This window comes from Amia ocellicauda, chromosome 17 (genome assembly GCF_036373705.1).
Source record: "Amia ocellicauda isolate fAmiCal2 chromosome 17, fAmiCal2.hap1, whole genome shotgun sequence".
NCBI lineage: Eukaryota > Metazoa > Chordata > Actinopteri > Amiiformes > Amiidae > Amia > Amia ocellicauda.
The window spans coordinates 10,543,908-10,563,023 of record NC_089866.1 but is presented as its reverse complement, the minus strand read 5'-3'; the positions used below and the strand labels follow the sequence as shown (position 1 = coordinate 10,563,023).

At 39.9% G+C, this 19,116-nt stretch overlaps 1 protein-coding gene across 1 annotated transcript; it reads right to left on the bottom strand.

The window, feature by feature from the left end:
* Positions 1–6,842: 6,842 nt before the first annotated feature.
* Positions 6,843–15,982, bottom strand: LOC136712927 (neuronal pentraxin-2-like). Its single transcript, XM_066689754.1, has 5 exons — positions 14,953–15,982; positions 11,341–11,560; positions 9,525–9,769; positions 7,614–7,793; positions 6,843–7,176 (listed from the first exon to the last, which is right to left on the bottom strand). The coding sequence occupies exons 1-5, from the start codon at positions 15,406–15,408 to the stop codon at positions 6,949–6,951; spliced, it is 1,329 nt and encodes a 442-aa protein (XP_066545851.1). The 5' UTR covers positions 15,409–15,982; the 3' UTR covers positions 6,843–6,948.
* Between the last annotated feature and the right edge of the window lie 3,134 nt (positions 15,983–19,116).

Here is a 19,116-nt window from a genome sequence, read left to right as displayed (position 1 = left end):
CTTTCTCGATAATAAATCAATAAATACATCTTAATGCAAGTGTCTTTGTCAGGAAAACACAACATAAGGGAGACGGTGTGGATGGCTGTATTTGAGTGTATAATTTTGTTTGCTTGGGTTCTCTAAGTCAGGGACGAGCATGCAATCCAATCTGCTTTCTTCTTCTGTTTTAAATCACTTCCAATCAAGATACTTTGCCTTCAATCCATTTGCAAACATAGGGCTGTTAACAAGTGATCCCATAATGGTGTATTTTCAATCATTATGGCTAGACCTGTCAACCTATAGCGCGGTGGAGGAGCTCAAACCCCTTTTAAGATGACGCACCTTTAATGTACCTTCCAGCCAAGGCAGGAGGTAAATAAACCTGCAGTTATCCTGTGCCACAATGCTAACTGTATTGCCCTATCTATACTTGGGACAGAAGTCACCTTTGTTTTCCTTAAATAGAACCAGGCTGAGAAGAAAATTCCAGGTCTGGATTTAGGAAATAGGCTGCCATGTTAAGCTCTGTGCCGCCATGAGCTGAGGACATTCTATGGTATTTAAACACCTTACATGATGCTATTTTTTTATCAGAACATACCTTTCTCTCTCTTTCTATCTCACTCTCTTTCTCTCTGGGTTTAGTGCCCTTCTTAAATTAATGTCCCTTTCAAAACAAACCTACAAAGCAATCTTCACGCAGAATAGGCTACAGAAGCAGCTCTGTTTACAGATCCCAAGTCCCAAAGAGCAAAGTGTAGTGACCTGGTTTGATGCAGTGCTTCCATACAGTGAGGTTCCTGGAAACCCAGTGAACTTCTGCTTAGACTGAGAATCTCAGACTGTGGAACCCAATTACAGAGCAATAGAGTGTCAGGGAACTAAAGCCCAGTAATAGGCATTGTGCACCCAGAGGCTCTGTAAACTTAATTTTGGGGTGAGTGACATTCTAAAACTACCATGACTTCACAAGCCTTTATATAACATTTTGTCCTGTGGGAAAAGGGGAAAAAACAACGACCAGAAAGCTGCATAATTCAAAAACCTCACATGCCGCCATATCAAATCATATCAGACATCTAATTTATCAAAGAGCCCCAGCTCACCTCTGCTGTGCAAATTGTGCAATGCTCAGATGTTACTGTAATCCTCTGTGGGAGGCATAGGTAGACTTTAACGGCATCCTTATTAAAGTGCGCTAGCATCAGGTTTGAACTCTGAACTGGTGTATTTTTTTAGTGTTTGTTTATGAACACGCATCCCTGTATATAAAAAGAAAATATCTTATTGTGTTGTGCGATTGCTGGGGCTTGGTGTCAGCGAGTGTCGATATGCAACAACTTGGCCCTCGATGACATGTTGCTATAATGGGATGCTTCTGCCCAGAATTAGTCTGTTTTGAATTCCAGTTCCTTCCAGATTAAGTCCCAGTCCCCTGGAGAGCTGGGAATGAGTTGGGATTGGGACGTATGCTTCCAGTAGAGTGGTGCACAAGTGCCTGCAAAACCTCACTGTGCCATTTAGTTGCCCTCATCCCCTTAATCCCCCAGTAATTCAGTTTACGCCACCTATTCATTAGAGCTCCCAGCCTGCAGTAAAGCGCTTTGGTTGCCAGGGACATGGCGGGTGTCAACCATGTGTGTTTATTCCTCATCAATCTCATTTTAAAAGCGGTTCAGCCCTCACGAAGACTCGGGTTAACTAGCTGGTGAAATTACAATGGGGGGTGGGAGTGAGGGTGGAGTGACAAAAATATTAATGCATGCAGGTAAGATGCCAGTGTCCATCGCAGTTCTTGTTTGGTTGCTGGGTAGCTAATTTATGATGTCTATTTCTTGAACTATCAGCTTTGGTTGAGATGTTATTTCCAGAAACCCACCTTGTTCCACTCCTGGTTGGTCTTTGTGACCTTAAGTAGAATGACATTGACTTGATCAAAACCTTTTTAAATGTGAATATGTGAGTGACAGCCCTATCGTGAGTGAAAGATCTGTAATGATTGGATGATATGGTTGTTTTCCTTCCTTAATCAACTTTGCTGCCACGTGATATAGACTTTAGGGAATTACAACAAAAATGATCTGGACTCACACTGATGTTTCTTGAACTACCCTGTCTGATCCTCACCACAAGTCCCAGAGGAACCAAAGTGGTTAATTCAGGCACATGGCTCATCTAAGGCAGGCAGCAATGTGTCGAATAGTCGACTAATTACTGGTGTTGTCGACCTCAGCACTTGTATTCGACTAACCGAAAATGTCCATTTACGCTAGTGTCTAAAGTGGCGGATGTTACCTTAGCATCAAAAGAAGTGCAAATTTGCAGAATTCCACCTATGAAAAACGACCCTGGTTTTGTGTGGATTTAAAAGAAAAAACAAGACAAACCCGAAGTACAATTCACACTTTGTCAGAAAGTGGTAAAATACAATCAAATCACATCGTGTATGCCTGCACACCACAGAGGAAAACATTACTTCAACCTGTCAGCTGAAAGTCAAACAAGTGGTACTGGAACCCAGTAAGTGACACCTAAAAAAGCAAGTCAGAAAGGTTTAGATTTTCAAAGCATCCAATAAATGACATAGGCTACGTAAACTGAAAATGAAAGGTGTACGTCCAGTTTCAGTAATTAGTGCTCAGCGTTTTCAGGATCTTAGCCATTGTTTTGAACCCGAGTACACAATTCCATCCCGTTGACGTCTGGAAACAATCCAATGCCAGCATTACAATGTTAAACCAGCTGCGGAGCATATGATCTCAGGGCATTTATATTACAGTAACAGTCTCAGCCCTCTGTATCTTTTCCACCTTGTTTACTTTAAGTAGATGCACGTTTAACACATTTGCAATTGCACAACTTTAATTTTAATGGAAGGAATGTTTGTTTAAAATCCTCACTGCCTCCTCTCACATATACTGCTCACTGGTTCTGCGTATGTCTGGGTTTGTGATTTTATGTATTTTACACCTTATAAATGATTTTAATTTTAATTGATCAAAACAATTATAATAATATAATATTGTATTTCTTATATGAAGTGCTTTGATTTGTAACCCAAGTAAAAAATAACTTATGGTCATTTTCCATGCAACATGCACATTAGTTGTTTTCTGTAAGGCATGAGAATATTTTTTGAATTAATGATTCGTTCTTTTTTAAAGTAAATCAGTAACGTGAATATCAATACATAATTATCATCATAGGCAAAATAATTCTAAAGACCGTGGTTTAACAGCAATGTGTTTGGTTTTCTGTTTAGGTGTTGTATTTGTTGCTTTCACTAAGTCCATGCAGTACTTCAGTTGGTTGGGTATACTAAGCTGTAAGCAGAAATTAATTTGTTATAAAACTTCATGATACTCTGCTTTAATTATCAAAAAGGAATTATTCGTTTTTGGTAAAGAGATTATATATAACATTAACTAATCACTATGCATCAAAGAAATACAAAATAAAATGGTAAAATTATGTTTCATTTTTTATATAGTTTTGAGCTACAGTCCCGATTAGTCAACTAGTTCGACTTCTTTACACTTAACTATTCAACTGCATAAAGTTAGTAGTATTTATACCCCTTGGCTCATCACACCTTTGTTGTGTTGTAATGGGGGGGAAAAAAAGAGGCTGTTTTTTCAATCTTGCCTTTATTGATGGGTGTGAAAAAGCAACACCTTCACTTTGGAAACAAATTCTCCTAGTCCCAAACAGACTTCATCACTTCAATGGCTGTAAAAGAAACCCACTCAATCCAGCAAGATGAGTCTCAAGAATACAATTTACAGCTTACAAAAAATAAAGGAACACTCACAGCACACAAAGAGGACCAGAAAAAGTAACTCAAACAAAAGTAAAATGAGATTTAGTTTTTTCATATTTCTCTCTCGCTCTCTCTTCGTCCGTTAAACTCCAAATAAATCTTTACTCTCTTTCATTGGCAAAACGAAAAGGGCCAGTATACCCTGAAATCACATTTGGCACTTAGTGCTCGGAAAAAGAAGGCCATTTGTCCAATAAATAAAAGCATTGCCTCTGGAATCCTTATAAAAAAATGGTTAACGCCTTTAGCCATGATTTTAAGTCATGATTTTAAAGTATATAAATACACACACATCATTTAGCTTGGTTTGTTGTTTTTGTGGAAAAAATAAATAAGTCCATAACGATACATATATAAAATACAAACACAAACTCGACAGTTTATATATATATATATAGAGAAAAAGAAAAAATATGTTTCCTGGTCACAGTCTTCTGTGTAGTTATACTTTTAAAAGACACGGATAATAAAATATTTACCCAATCAGTTAAACATTCTGTACATGATCTCTAAAAAGGGCATCTTTGATATGTTGGAAATATATTTATTTGCCCAGGTGACTAAATAAAGACTTTTTTATATGAAAAGTTCTGTAAAATATCTACTTTGGGGCTTTTTCATCTAGACACGTTAAGACCATACTTCAACACAGTGAACATAAAGGTTGGGTAAGCTACCCTAAAAGTGATCATATCGATTGTGTTTACACTGTGCTTAGTGTGCACACTGAAAACATGGTTGAAGTTGTACTTTTCAGATCTCCCATGTGGAGAAGTTAGCATGTCAGCCATTCTCAGTGTTAAGCATGCATATGGTCCTGATATTTTTCCTACATACAACCTTTGCTTTGCCTGTTAATCCTAACCTAGCATTGACCCAGGACTTAATATTTAAAAAAACTAAACAAACAACTGCACACATAAATCAATATATTGTAATATATAAAACACATATCCACATATTTTGGCATCAGATTACAAAGGTAAAAGCAGTGGGTAGGCAAATTTGAGTGCCCTCAAATTACAAAAATGGGTTTTCTTTTTTAAGTAAACATGGATAGCTCAGACACATAAGTGTATCGACTTCTCGCCCCCCCCCTAAGAAGCCAGTTTGGAGGCCAATAGCCCAGTACATTTCCACAGCATAATTGCTTCCCTGTTGATTGTGCAGACTGAGCATTGGGATCTCTATATTATAAAAAACAGCAACGACCCGACAGCAGAAACGCATCGGGAAACTTGCACGGGAAAATGTATGCCTCGGCTGATGGCTCAGGGCAAATTGGCGGGTTTACACTGTCTCCATGGGATAATTTATGTGGTGCCTCTCAATTTCAGTAGCTTTAAACAAACAGGAAATCAGGAAGCTTGGCGCAAATAGGCTGAATGCCCCAAAAAAAGACACGTGCAGAGCGATTGTTTAAAATCAAATTTGGCGCAATAGAAAGGTTAATGATTGCACAATTTCAGGTCCTAGTGAACTTACTGCAAATTTGAGTATGGGCAAGTTACTTTTAGTTTACCCAGTAAGGCATTTTGCAAGACAGCCAGCCCTCCAGCACAATGCAAGGGGCTATGAGGGGAATTCCCATAGGGGGAACTCTCTGGAGGCCTGGGCTGTTACATTCATTCACTTCAGTCAGTCTCATCAATGTCTGTACGTCTGATCAACACGCTAAACTGAATTATTAAAGCTGTCATGGGGTGTATCATTCTTATATATTGTAGATTAAAAGTGGAGACTGCTAATGTGGTAAACAACACAACAACTTTGAAATATAAGCCAAAGGGAAGAATTCCTGTTTTGGACCATTTGTTTTCTGTTCATTTAAACATCAGTGCTCATGTGCACTAGGTGACGGAGAAACAAAACTGAAAGAAACAAAATACGCCAATTCACAAAGGTCAGTGTCTACACGAGGAATGACACCAATGAAAATCTGGTGAAAAACAGCAAAACAATCAAACCAGCAAAAGAACAAAACGAAACAAAGATTCATGTGACTAGAAATGTAAAATTGATGGCTTTTTTGCTTCATAATTGCAGTATTTTCTATTTTTGTATTTTCGCTTATAAACCGACAATTCAAACCTGCCACTCAAGGAGGAATATCGTGCTGCCATTGGGGTAGCCGATTTGTTTTTCTCAACTCACAGAGCCAATCTTCCTCTGAAGGCCTCCATGGGGTTCAGTGTTAACCTGCAGGCTTACAAGAATCTGACTAACTACATTAATCTCTGTGCTCTTGAGCCATTGGTCATGCAAAAGGGCACTTGTTATATTCTAAAGTCAAGATTTTCTGTACCAATCTCTGAACAAAATGTGTCATCAATGATACACACTCCTGGTTGTGGAGAGCCAGATCCCTGTAGGGATTGTAGGGGCTTCAAAATCCTCAGAAGCTGTACATGGAAATAGTGACAATCTAGACCAGTTAATCCAATTACTGATTCAATTAAGTCCTCTGGGAAGCTGAAGACCAAGCGTTTCTTCAGGATCAGCACTAGTCTTAATGCTACTTTCTGTTTGTGTTTTTGTTGTTTCCCCAGCTTTTCTTTCTCTATGAAAATATGTCAGCATGTATGGAATGTCAGAGGGAATGAATAGAGCTATAAATGCATAATACTGTAAATACGTGTATGACTATCTATTGACATTGAAGTGTGTATCAGAAAACCTGTGAAATGACTGTACGTAGGTGTAGCATCTATATCTATATCAATGTGCGTTGTTCTGTTTTTCCCTCTGACAAATACTTTTGGTCTCCCATAGGAAAACAGCAAAAATCCTATTTCTCATTATCATACGAGGGTGGAAATTGCAAAAAAAAGTAAAAAATGACATTCTCAGATCCTCTTTTTTTCTTGTGAGTGAAAAGCAAAAGTCTAAAAAAAAAACAGGAAAGAAGAATGGCTGACGCGGTCATGTAAGGGTGTTGGAGGGGGAAGGCATTTGTTTTCATGCTAACATCACGCGACTGTGTTACACCTCACCCAGTCCCCTTTACCCCTCCACCCCCCCCCCCCGTCACCCCAGCACAAGGTCCATAGATTCATCTTGAGAGAGGGGGTCTGGGGAAGATTTGTCTCTTGAAAGGTGAGGGAGAGGTTAGGAGGAGGGCTGTCCCAGGGAAACCCAACCGGTTAAGAGTCGAAAAGTCGGTCCTCGCACATCTCCAGGGCCCACTTGGTGGCGCCGCCAAACACCTCCACATTGTTGTCCACCCAGGGGATGATGTTGCCTGGCATGTAGGAGGAGCAGTTGGCCATATTCATGATGTCCACAGGCCTCAGCACACGGTCCCACATGTTGAACTGGCTCAGCTCCCCGACAAATGCCTGCGTGGCATCGAAGCGGCCTCCTACGGTGTCCTGCAAGGGCCAAGAGAGATAGACTCGGTTAAAATGGCACTTTTATTTTTTTAACGTCAGAGATAACAGCACACACAGCACAGCAGCAAGGTGAAGAAATTGGATGGGAAGGGATATGAGTGTGCATAATGCTGCAACATTCTCTTGAATACATTTCCCTTTTCTTTCCTATGGTAGCTCTCCAACTTATTCTCCTAATATCTTATTGAATTCTGCAGTAAAACAAATGATAGAATCTGGACCAAAACTGATAAAAAAAAATATCCCCACTGGTACAAAGCAGCCTGAAAAGCACACACACACAGCTGGCTCAATAACTTATGCCTTGATTGCATCAATAATTCACCATGTGCTGGTGAGAGAGACAGGAGGAGCCTGCTGGAGTGATGAGATGCCCATCGCGTGAGAAGAAGCTACTACGATCTGTTTGTGCTCACCTGTTCCTGCCCCAGGATAATGACCCCACCAGGCTTAATTGGATGCCAAGGGGCCAGGTTCTCCCCTGAGCCTAGCTTCTCTCCATCCTGGTAGGCCTCCCACAGCCCGTCTCTGGTTGTCCAGGTGATGCAGATGTGATGCCACCTGCCGTCGCTAACTGACAGAGGGAGCTCAGCCACCTGCAGAACACACAACGTGAGATAAAGCATTTAAACACCAAAGGCCTTCCTTGCCCTTGAAGTTTACGTGTATCCTGTACTCCAAGTCCAAGTTACATGACTTGTTGCTAACTATTTCAAGCATTTCCCCAGTCCCTGAATCAAAAATGTTTCTCTGCATCTGTCCTAAAGCTGTTTTTCCTTGGCTTCTAATTATTGTCTGCTGGGGACTTCATTTCAGCACCATTTCCCCCACAGACCCAGCAAACCTAAGCATTTGTAAAAACTAATGTGTAACACCATTCCCAAGCAGTGTAATTACTGACACAGCCTGGGTGTTTTATTATTAAAAATAAAGTAATTTTCATTTGCATACAAAAAGAAAAAGAAATGGCAGTATACAGTTGGAAATGTCTTGTTTTTAAATGTGTCAGAAGACAAAGCACACACTGGGGCTGACACAGAAACGTGACTGATGTTCAAGGCCTCCACCTGATGTGATTTTTTAACAGCTTTATGATTCCCTTGTAGCTGAACTCTTGTGAATTAATTTTAATGTGATCAAAAAAATTAAGTACATAATGAAAGCGTCCATTTATGTTACAGATCTCAGTCTCTGTGTGTTTTGTATGAATTATGTATAAACAATGCCTAAATCAAGCACACATTCCTGGAGATATTCCTAACTGCAGCAGAAGAATCCTCGACAGGAATCCTGAAAGACACGTTTGGAAAAAGCTCGGCATGTTGAAAGACAGTTTCTCGACTGACTCCTCTGTGCCACATTTCTGTTATAACCCCACAGGTCAGCCTGCCTGTCTTCCTCTCTCCTCTCTCTCCCTTTTCTCCTAGATGCAAAGTACCCATGATCAAATCGTATAATGTTTATTGATGAATGAGTTTGGAACAAGGGTTTACTTGTTAATTGATGTGTTCCTGTATGTATGTATGTGTTTGTTTTGTCTGTTTGTTAATCAGACCGCGTGCGTACGGAAACGGCAGCTGCAGAGAAAGCAGCCTTTTGTAGATTTAATGATCTCTCATCAGTTTTGTGGCTGGCTCAAACTGTCTGTATACAGTCAAAAGCCCACCGTACAAGGCATGTTATCCACTGAGAACAGCCCCATGCTTACACAGCTCATCGGCAGCTGAAACAACATGAATAATTCCGATAACAACCATTTCTGCTTCTAGCATCACCAATTACTTATCTTTTTTTTAAGCAGATGGTACGTGTTAACTGCTCAACTGGCAGGCTGGATATGCTCAATTATAAGCTTCTATTTGGAAAGTCATAAACATTTCCCTTGACACACACACACACAGTGCTTTTTTAAAGATATGTGGAAATATCAGTAAGCTTTGCATTGTATGGAGTTCAGGAAATGCCCACTGAGTGATGGATTATGGAGTCACTGAGCTTTAGGTTTTGCATCCGCAGTAATAATACAGTCCACCTACCAAAATGTCCCCAAGATAAATGATAAAACCTGAAAAAACCATTCAAACCCCCAAATAAATAAAGTACATAGTATTAACCATAATGCATTTCAACTTTCTCTGCCTTTATGCAACATCCTGAATATCTTTGTTGGTGATAAAAGTGGCTGTACTGAATACTCCTACAGTTACACTAACAGTCTGAGCTTGGGCCAAAAAAAAAAAAAAAAAAAACAGTATCCCAGTGCAGGAGCCAAAAAAAAAAAAAAAAACAGGGAATCTGATTACGAGTTGTCGCTGACAAATGCCTACCTTGTCATTAACCAGAAGCTCTATGGGGTGGTTGCCCCACTCGATCAGCACTATCTCATTGGCCTGGCCTGGCACGCCGTAGGAGAAAGGGGTGCCAATGCCTGGGCTGGCGCTCGACTTCAGCCACATGCACACAGTGAAGGCATACATCTCGGGCAGAGTTTTCTTGATCCGGCCGTACAGATAGTTGGTGCGCAGAGGCAGGGACACCTTGAAATCCTCTGGGGACTTGAAGCCGCTGTTACCTGCAAATACAGAGTCATCTCAGTAATCCTGTGCTGCACTATGCAGGCCAGGAAGAGTAAGGTCATGTTATATTTTAAGGATTCTGCGGAAGCACTATGATTTAAACTGTGCTATATCTAGTTCTTCAGCCACAGAACCGACTTGATTTTTCTCAGTTATGCAATCACTAGACAACATATAAGTTCCTTACCCTATCCACATTGCTTAAATAACGAATGTATTGAGTCACTTAAACTTTAATGCGGAGTGTAGTATAGGGTGAAGAGAGTATATCCCTTTCAGAATGCATTTTTTATTTAGCTGCTACAACCACAATACTGTGCACTTGAAAACTCTATATAGTTCAATGTTCCCCTGACAACAATTTAAGCAAAAATAGAGTACAGTTTAACAGCAATGGCTCAAGGAAGTATTGATAATATACATGGGGGGCTGTTTGTTCCAAGTAGACTTGAGTACTGTATTATAATACTGCACTACATCATCCATTATTCTGGTACAGTAAGACTCAGTGGGATATCAAGAAGTAATTTTTGATGTTGACTTAAAGTACTGAAGTGAACGCACACACATTGTTTGGAGTGTCCAGGTTTTTCATAATTTGTGACATCCAGGCAACAAAATCCCCAAAAACAAATAAATAAATAAATAATAGTCACATATTCCAAAAAGCTGTAATTTCATTCCTGAATAGAATTTTTCAGCACTGGGTACAACAGCTGGTTGAAGACTCATACTTTTTCCTTCTCAGAGGAGTGTGTTTGTGACAGATTGCTTTAAGAATAAGACAGGCTGACATGCAATCTGTAAAAGGCTGGAGAATGAACCACAGCTCTTTGATAGCAACAACCAAAGGAATACAAACTGTTCTGACTGTCTAATGAGAGCAACTAATGTGTACTTTAAGCTAATGACAGGAGTCTGTAGATTGAGCATTTTAGCTTTTGTTTGAATCTCTTTTAAATCAATAGTCTCACCTGCCTAATGCACTGCAGGCATATCCAGTTAAGAATCCGCCCGATGTAGTGTAAACCCTGCAGTATTACCCGTAAGATGCGAAAGTCTTGCTTTCAGACACAGAAGTGGAGGAAGGAAACCTTTCTGCTCCCTGCTACAGCAGATCACCCTTAGAAACACCTCAGCTGTGACCCATGAGGTATCTGAGCTGAGCTTCAGCTTGCAGGAGTCTGCGTTTCTTTTTCAAATTTACCACTCCCTGAAAGCGCAGCTTCATGAGTGGAATTAAATCCATTCCTGCACTCCTCTGTCACACCCATGGATCTACAACATGTTCTACCATGCATTGTCATGGGCGTTTGAATGGGTGTGACTGCCTCTCTCTTTACCCTGCATCAGTGTGTCTTCCACCCAGTGCATATCCTGACCACATGCACATTTTAAAGGGAAGACAATACAAAAGAGAAATGGAGTTAGTGCTGTCCACGTGAACTCAGCTCAGGCCTTTGTCTGACTCCCTAACTCATGCCAAGGCCAGTACAATAGGCTACAATACAATAGTGTGTATGGGGAGGTTGGGTGTGGAGGAGCAGGGGGGATGCTAGGATGATACCTTTCTCCAGCTCAGTGATTCTCTCAAGCAGGGAGTTGAGCACAGTCTCAGTCCTGTGGCGGTGGGCGGCCGTCTCATTGTACAGCTGCGTCTTCTCATCCTCCAGTTCGGCCACTTTGCTCAGGAGCTGGTTTTCCAGGTCTCCAAGGCGGCGCTGGAGCAGGTCTCGGAGCTCATTAGGGAAAGCTGCGCCGGACACATTGGCGCGCATATGTTGTTGCTGGGAAACGAGAAAAAAAATCAGATGGCTTGCTATAGAAAGCTACTTTAATTAAATTGTATGCATGGTGCAATACACATTTTCACTTAAATTCTTTATGAAGCCGAAGATGTTTCCAAGAAAAAAATATAATGGAACTGCTTGATGTTCTTTTGTTTCAATTTACAGTGCAATGCATTATTTAATTCTGGATGGAAAGCTTCAAAAGCATTTTGTGCACTAATCACTACGCCAATCTGGATGTTGACTACATCCATTCATTGTCAATTGCAATTTTATGTAATCATGAGCGGGTGACATGAGTGATCAGTTGCTTTGTTACATCACTCCTTCATGTCCCTGGCTTGTCTCATACCTGCCGTTTGCTTTCTTTGTCACTACTGGCCCATCAAAATTAATCTATATACAAAAGATGGGCAATGGAAATTAGTGTCCCCAGAGCAGGCGTACATGTGGAAATTACCAGAAAATAAACTGAATGTGAAACTGATAAAAAATGAAAAAAAATTGAAATCGCTCAAAATCTGCTTATGGGGTCCCTTGGGGACATATTAAAAGCTTGTTTGTGTCAGGAAGTGCTGAGGGCTTCCAGTGAATTTCTGGCATGATACACTGGAAACCAGCCATTACGGATCAACCTCACCTAGGCCCATTTGGCGCTTTCTCTCCTTTTACTGCAGACATTTCACAGCTTAACAGGAAACATGCATAGGAGCACAGCACAGCACAACTCAAAAATCTCTTGTATTCATGGGACTCATAGACAAAGTAAACTGACTTTGAACAGGAATATAGAAAGTTGGAGAAACGGACAGACAGAGATAAATAAGAAAATAAACTACCAGCAAAAGAGGGCCATCCCATTATATTTTGAGATTAATAAGATGTGGCCAAATAGTTGTTTCTGATAATTCCTTTCTTTGTTTTACCTCACTAACATTTTCAGAGGTGGCAGCACAGATAGATAAGAAGATAAATAGATTGATAGAACAAATACAGCTATAGACAAGCTTGGAGATGACTAGAGCATAACTTTGTATGAACTATCAAATCATATGGTTTAATTTGATATCCAGAGGTTATTTCTTCATTCATGTAGATACTGATGAGAAATATATATGAGAAATGTATGATGATGCAGTTAATGTAAAGTGAACACATCACTGGACTGAAACCACTACTACCATCACACACTCATGTAATTTACATAACGTTTGAAGCACTGTTCAATAAAATGGTAAATATCTAACATTTAATAATAATAATAATAATAATAATAATAATAATAATAATAATAATAATAATAATAATAATAATAATAATAATAATTACATTGTTTCTACAATCACAGGATCTTTATTTATTGGCAGTTCCCACTGTCCGCACAGAGATGGGCAGAAAAGCTTTTAGGGTTGCTGCTCCTACTGCATGGAATGGTCTTCAATCTGACCTAAAATGCAGGAGCTTGTAGCACTGGGTGTGTTTAAAGCTAAATTGAAAATATTGGAGGAGGGTCTATCTAATTGTCAGTGTTTTTAAAATTGTGCTTCTTTTCTTAATTGTAGTTGTATTTATTTGGTTATTTAATGCAGCTGGATGGTATGGTTGCTGTATTTTGATTTCCCTATGTTGTGTTTTAAATTAGTTTTTGTTTGTTGTTGCCCGTCTTGGCCAGGACACTCCTGTATAAGAGATTTTTAATCTCAGTGAGTTTCTTTTCCTGGTTAAATAAAATAAAATAACTGAGGGATGCAGTGGTATTGTAATTAGAAGTTTTCACACCCTTCCCTCAGGCTGCTCCTGCAAGTGCTATCAGACTAACATATGTGGTTTTCAGTGTCACAACAGTGCATAATCTGAGGAACCACTTCACTCAAAACAGCAGAGGCTAACGTTCACACAAATCTGGTAATCCGTTTAAAGTCTGGGGGGTTATGTATACAGGCCTATTGGTAATCCGTTTAAACTCGAGAGGATATTTCGATAGATGGACAGACAGACAGACAGACAGACAGACAGACAGATAGATGTGAATAAATAATGACTCCAACAAGTGTTTACACAACAGGTTAACGAATGCTGTAGAAAGCATGTAGATAACCAAACTGAAAAAAACTCAAAATCAATCAATTCTAAATTTACTTTTTTCGTCTGCAACCCTGCGACATATTTTTAACTGTATTCAATTTCTAAACGATTTCTGAATATGCTGTGTTTTTATTAGATTTTGTTTGTTTTGTTGTTGCATTCTTTAACATATTATTTGTGTATATTAAAATCCAAAGCACCAGTCAACCGAATAATCAGTCATTCAATAGGTAGGTATGTGCTTATTTGCAACTGCATCTAGTGGCACATCTAGCGCTTCGACACGTTTGACGTGTGATTAGAAGAGCTATGAAAAGCACAGTGAAGGCAGATAAAACATATTTATAGAAGCAAAGCCTATTAGAGGAGACGTACACGGTATATTCGAGGCTATTTTAATTGTGTCGCTGAATGGTCAGTTGAACACCGAGGTCTGATCACAGCAAGAGCGAGTCAAGTGGAATGTATAGACATTTATAAATATAATGCATAACACAAAGCAAAAAACATAACCCCCGACCCCGGTCTTTAATGTCGATTTTAATTGTATTGCTGTACACTACTGTATGTGATCTAAAGTGAAACAAAAAGCCGATGATTCACACATCATCCTTTCCTTTAAAATAAGTAATACGCTTGAAACTACTAAAATTCAGAGTTGCAAATCAAATCAGCACCAAGGACAGCAGCATGCTTGTAAAAAGCACAAGGTCTCATGAGAAAACACTGAGCTGGTTCACAAACCTTAAACAGTCTTGGAAAACACGTTTCTTGAACTTCAGATGTTTAAAACTGTGTAGTCACAACACATGTATTACAAAATTACACATGTATTATTTGTATTATTGTATACATTATTGAGTGTGATTAAAGTCAAATGCACATGTTGGAGGATTCAGGAGAGACAAGGTATCCTACACAGATCCGTGAAAAAGCTTCATAATGTGTTAGTATTATCCATTAAATACTTTCAACATGTTCGCTTAAAGAGTTAGGCTGCAGATATCCAAATAAATGCCATATGACACACATACATGCGAATGCACACACGTACACACAAACATGCACACACACACCGGGTCTAAGAGGAAAAAAGCGTTTTAAAAATGTTCTCTTTAGGAGTAGTAGTTAAAATGAATGTTTGCTGGGAACATCAGTACGCTACATACCTGAAAGACTGCATTATTTTGCATCTAAATTAAATCAGTGCACGGTTACATTGTTGGCATGTTCGCGCTTTTATGTAAAATACTCCAGCTAGTATAACTCCTACTCTGTGGTCGTGCGTATATCCTTTATCTTACCTCTAAGCTCTCCAGCCGGTCTTTCAGACTCTGCATGGTCTTTCCCAGGTGGTCGATGGTCTCCCCGGGGTCCCGCGGCAGGTCCCCCATGGTGTTCTTGCTGTAGTCCTTTCTCCAGGAGCCCTGGCCGTTGTACCTGCCATCCTGCGGCGAGCTTTGGCTGGCGGACTCGCAGCGGGAAAGTTTGCCCGTCAGCTCCTTGATGGTGTCCTGCTGGTTGACGATGGTCTCCTTTTGTTGCAGGATGGTCTCCCGGAGCTGCATGACCGTGTTTTTAAGGTCTTCCTCCTGGGAGCTTGTGCTCTGCATGGGCATAGGGGGCAATGGGCAGCTGGGGTCCGCGTCTAGGGGAATGGAGGTGCACACAAAGCGAGGACCTTGGGTATCCTGTCCGCGCACCCCTGGGCCACCCCCAAGCGCAAAGAAGCAAATCAGTCCGGCTAAAAAAGCGAACATACCGGCGACAAGGATCGCAATAATGTATTTCAGGTTTGAAAAAACGATTAATTACTTCCCTATCACAGCATATACTTTAAAATGTTTTAGAAACCTGTTGTGTATAACCTAAGATATAGCCAATAATATATTTATATTTATATTTATATTTGAGGCGTTTCTACTCTAACAAAAGCGTGCAAAAAAAAACAGAATACTCTTCTCCGTGCGCTCTCTCCAGGAATCCAGCGATGAAGTGGAACAGAAGTACATAAACCATTTAAAAAGTAGTAATTGTCATTTTACATCTAAAAATATTAACACGTTGTACTACCTAAAACAGGTGAATAGAACCACGGTTTAATATCGGTATGCGCATAAAATTTCAACTTGTTCAATAGTTGTCTTTGTACAAACATAGACAACAATGCATTATTCCGCTTAAACTGACAAAGTTCCTCTCTCAATGCAAAGAATGTAAAGATAGATCCTATTTTCGACCAAAGAAAAAGATGTTTTTGAAAATCCCAGTCATAAGAGGTGCAATGAGACTTGGTACAGGTGACTATTTCACAGCCGACTCTGCTATACCGTGAAGCTGTTCTTCACTTTGAGGTTCTGAAAAGACAGCGACTCTTCTTTAGCAGATTAGTGCTGTTGGCGCAGATGTGTAGGCGCTCGGATTGGCCACTGGATTAACCTGCGTCAGCAGCTCCCTGCGGATTGTAGCCTTTTGATCGTGTACTTGTTGCGAAAATTTCCGCAGTTCTGCGCAGATCTGCAGAATTCCTCCGATCCCATTGGTGGAGCAGCGCATATCCGCGCAGAACTGCGGAAATGTGTGCAATACGAACGTGACCTTTGTTCTTTTGCCAGTAGCACGCCTCTCTGCAAAGGAAGTGTCGGCTAACGCACGTGAGAGCACCGATCCCACTTCACACTGAAGCAAGACGCAAACCGAGGTAAAAATCAGTTTGTCATGGATCAGTTATCCCCGGCGTCTCATGTCCACAGTGTGCGCACACTCACGCCACCGTGTTGCGTACCGGAGCCAGTGTGAGTGCACAGCGTACTCAGCAAGGCTGTAATGCTCAACTGATCTTTAATAACTGGAAGTCGTTTCACACGCGGCGGTAGATTTTAAAATTAAGTTTATTTTTGTGAACGTTTTATTGTTACCTTGGCAAAACTTGGCGCACTGTTCCGTCCCAAACCTGCGTTTGTTAAATGTAATTGAATCCACAGTGCGTGCGTGGGAGAGAGGCTTTTGCCTTCGGTGAAACAAGAGATACTGTAATTCTTCATACATAATTGCCTAGTCATTTTATGTGTAATGAAATGCAGAGATAATACGCATAAGGATGAGAAACAAGAACACTATTCAGGTTTTATTTCTATTTAGATATCATAGGTTCTCATTTCTGCAATATTCTAAATTGGATAAGTATTCTATATTTATTTTTAACGCTCACAAATGCATTGCTCATTTTTTGTTTTAGGTATCAGTGGCAACAACCATCAATCCACGCTTGTTTTTAAATACTTGTGGATTCTTATTAAAGTTATATGATTTATCATCTTGCAATAGGAATTATTTTATTTACTCGATAAAACCATCTACAATGTAGAATAAGATTTAGTTTAATGTATGCAATATATTAAGAATGTAGTGCTCAAAGCAAATAGTGGTTGTTATAAAAATGTACTTTTTAATTTAAATCATAATTATTTTCTATACCCATCAGTTAACTGAACCATACACGCTTAAATATCGTATATTTGTCCCGAAGTTCTCCTAGCATTTTAAAAATATATTTACATATTTACATTCATGCAGACATTCCTTGAAACAAACACACCTGCTTAGATATTAAACCACATAAACAGATTAACCGATCATCCTGATTATTCTGATGAGGGCTCAGTGGTTCTCAAACCGATTGGGTTCTGTTTATTTATCTTTATGGTACATTGCGTTCCCTTCGCATCAAGCACAGTTAATCAAATCATATATATATATATATATATATATATATATATATATATATATATATATATATATATATATATATATATATATGTATGCCGCTGTAGAGTGCATTTGGATGTTGGCACATTTACTTCACATTACTTTGCATTTACCGTAGGGGAGCTTTCTAGATTGAGGGTCAGAGATTCAAGGAGTTACTCTTCCTTGGATTCTGTTGGTTTAGTGAGTCCCAATGAAGGCCACTGCTGAAGACACTGAGAAAATGCCCCGTTTGTGCAGACATTGTCAACTTCACGAGGACCTTAGGCAACAAGTTAGATGACACTTCTCCACAATTCCAAACTTCCTTTAGCCTTGGCTGTGATGTCACTTGACTTCCAGGAGCATGTTGTGTGTGTCTTTAGTCAATGCCCCACTGATGAGAGAGTGACAGAGAGAGAGAGGGAGGGGGTGAGGTGTCAGAATGAGGTATGCTGTTTCCATTACGTGTCAGCTGCCCATGTGAGTGAGGCAGTCAAGAGAAATGACCACTATGGAAGTCAGGGTGTTGTATATTTCTTTCACAAAGCTTGTTGTCAGGAAAAAGAAAACTTCCCCATCCCTCTTTAAAATCTCACTGAGTATGTCTTCTCATGGAATACAACACATTGAATACAATTTTCAAACAGACAAAAACCATGGGAAACTTTATGGACTCATATTTCTGAAAAAATCGACAAAATGCGTATCAGTGGTAGACATAGCAGTAGACATACATATAGTACATACACACCGTTACACACACACGTGCATACATATCAAACCACATAAAGGGATTGCCTACCACAATATTGAACCTGTCTGACTCAATAACAAACCATGTATTGATCTGCTTTTACAGGCATAATAGGTCAGTCATGAATTAAACGTGGCCGAACCCAGCCTCTTCCAACTGGTGTATCTATACCTCCGATACAGAAAGACCTCATAGCTCATGTTACTTTTCCACCCTTTCAAGTCTCAGGGTCTCTCACGGAGGTTTGATCAGCCACGTTGTGACTGGCACAATTCCGTGGTGTTATCTTATTACTTTGTCAGGATACATAACGTGTGGTTTTGTTCTCTGTCAGACCTGGGCTGTTGTTCTGCGACATTTTACTGTGCCCTGCATCTACTGCTGCAAAAACAATGTAATCATTATGTGTCCACATGGGTGAAGATTCGGTCACAAGGTGGATTGTCTGTAAGCTCTCATTTCTGCACAATTCTGAATTCAATTGGCATCACTTCATCACTTGTTATGATACCAATTTTTTTTTTTAGTTTTTGAGGTTAAAATAAGAAGTATAAATAGTCCTTCGGCATACATGTACAATAGCTATTATGTGCAGCTGTCTTATCAAACTGGGCGGTGTTCTCTCCAAATAAATACTTATATTCTGCAGCAGGTATGTTGCCAAATGGGGGTTGGCCTATATTCGAGTCTGAGTTGCAGTTTGTGAGCTGCAGTGGTGATGGGAGGCTAATTTGTATGCATGTGTCTCTGCTCCGGGTGCTGTTTATTTGTTCATCTAACGTGACCTCGCATTGCTGGCTGCACTTAGATAAAGTAATTACCAGGTACCTTAAAGATTTCAGAAGCACTCTTTTGCATTAATGCAGGTTTGCATTCTCCACACATCTCAGTGCCCTGGTCTCCAAGCAGAAAAGAGCTGAACTTTTAGAAAGAAACTTCCCACCACTCAACGGAACAGCCAAGT

Coding starts and splice junctions, on each gene's coding strand:
- LOC136712927 (XM_066689754.1), bottom strand. CDS start 15,408: ATGTTCGCTTTTTTAGCCGGACTGATTTGCTTCTTTGCGCTTGGGGGT. Junction 11,561..14,952: donor ACCGGCTGGAGAGCTTAGAG/GTAAGATAAAGG, acceptor CTCGTTTCCCAG/CAACAACATATGCGCGCCAA. Junction 7,794..9,524: donor AGCTTCTGGTTAATGACAAG/GTAGGCATTTGT, acceptor TGTGTTCTGCAG/GTGGCTGAGCTCCCTCTGTC.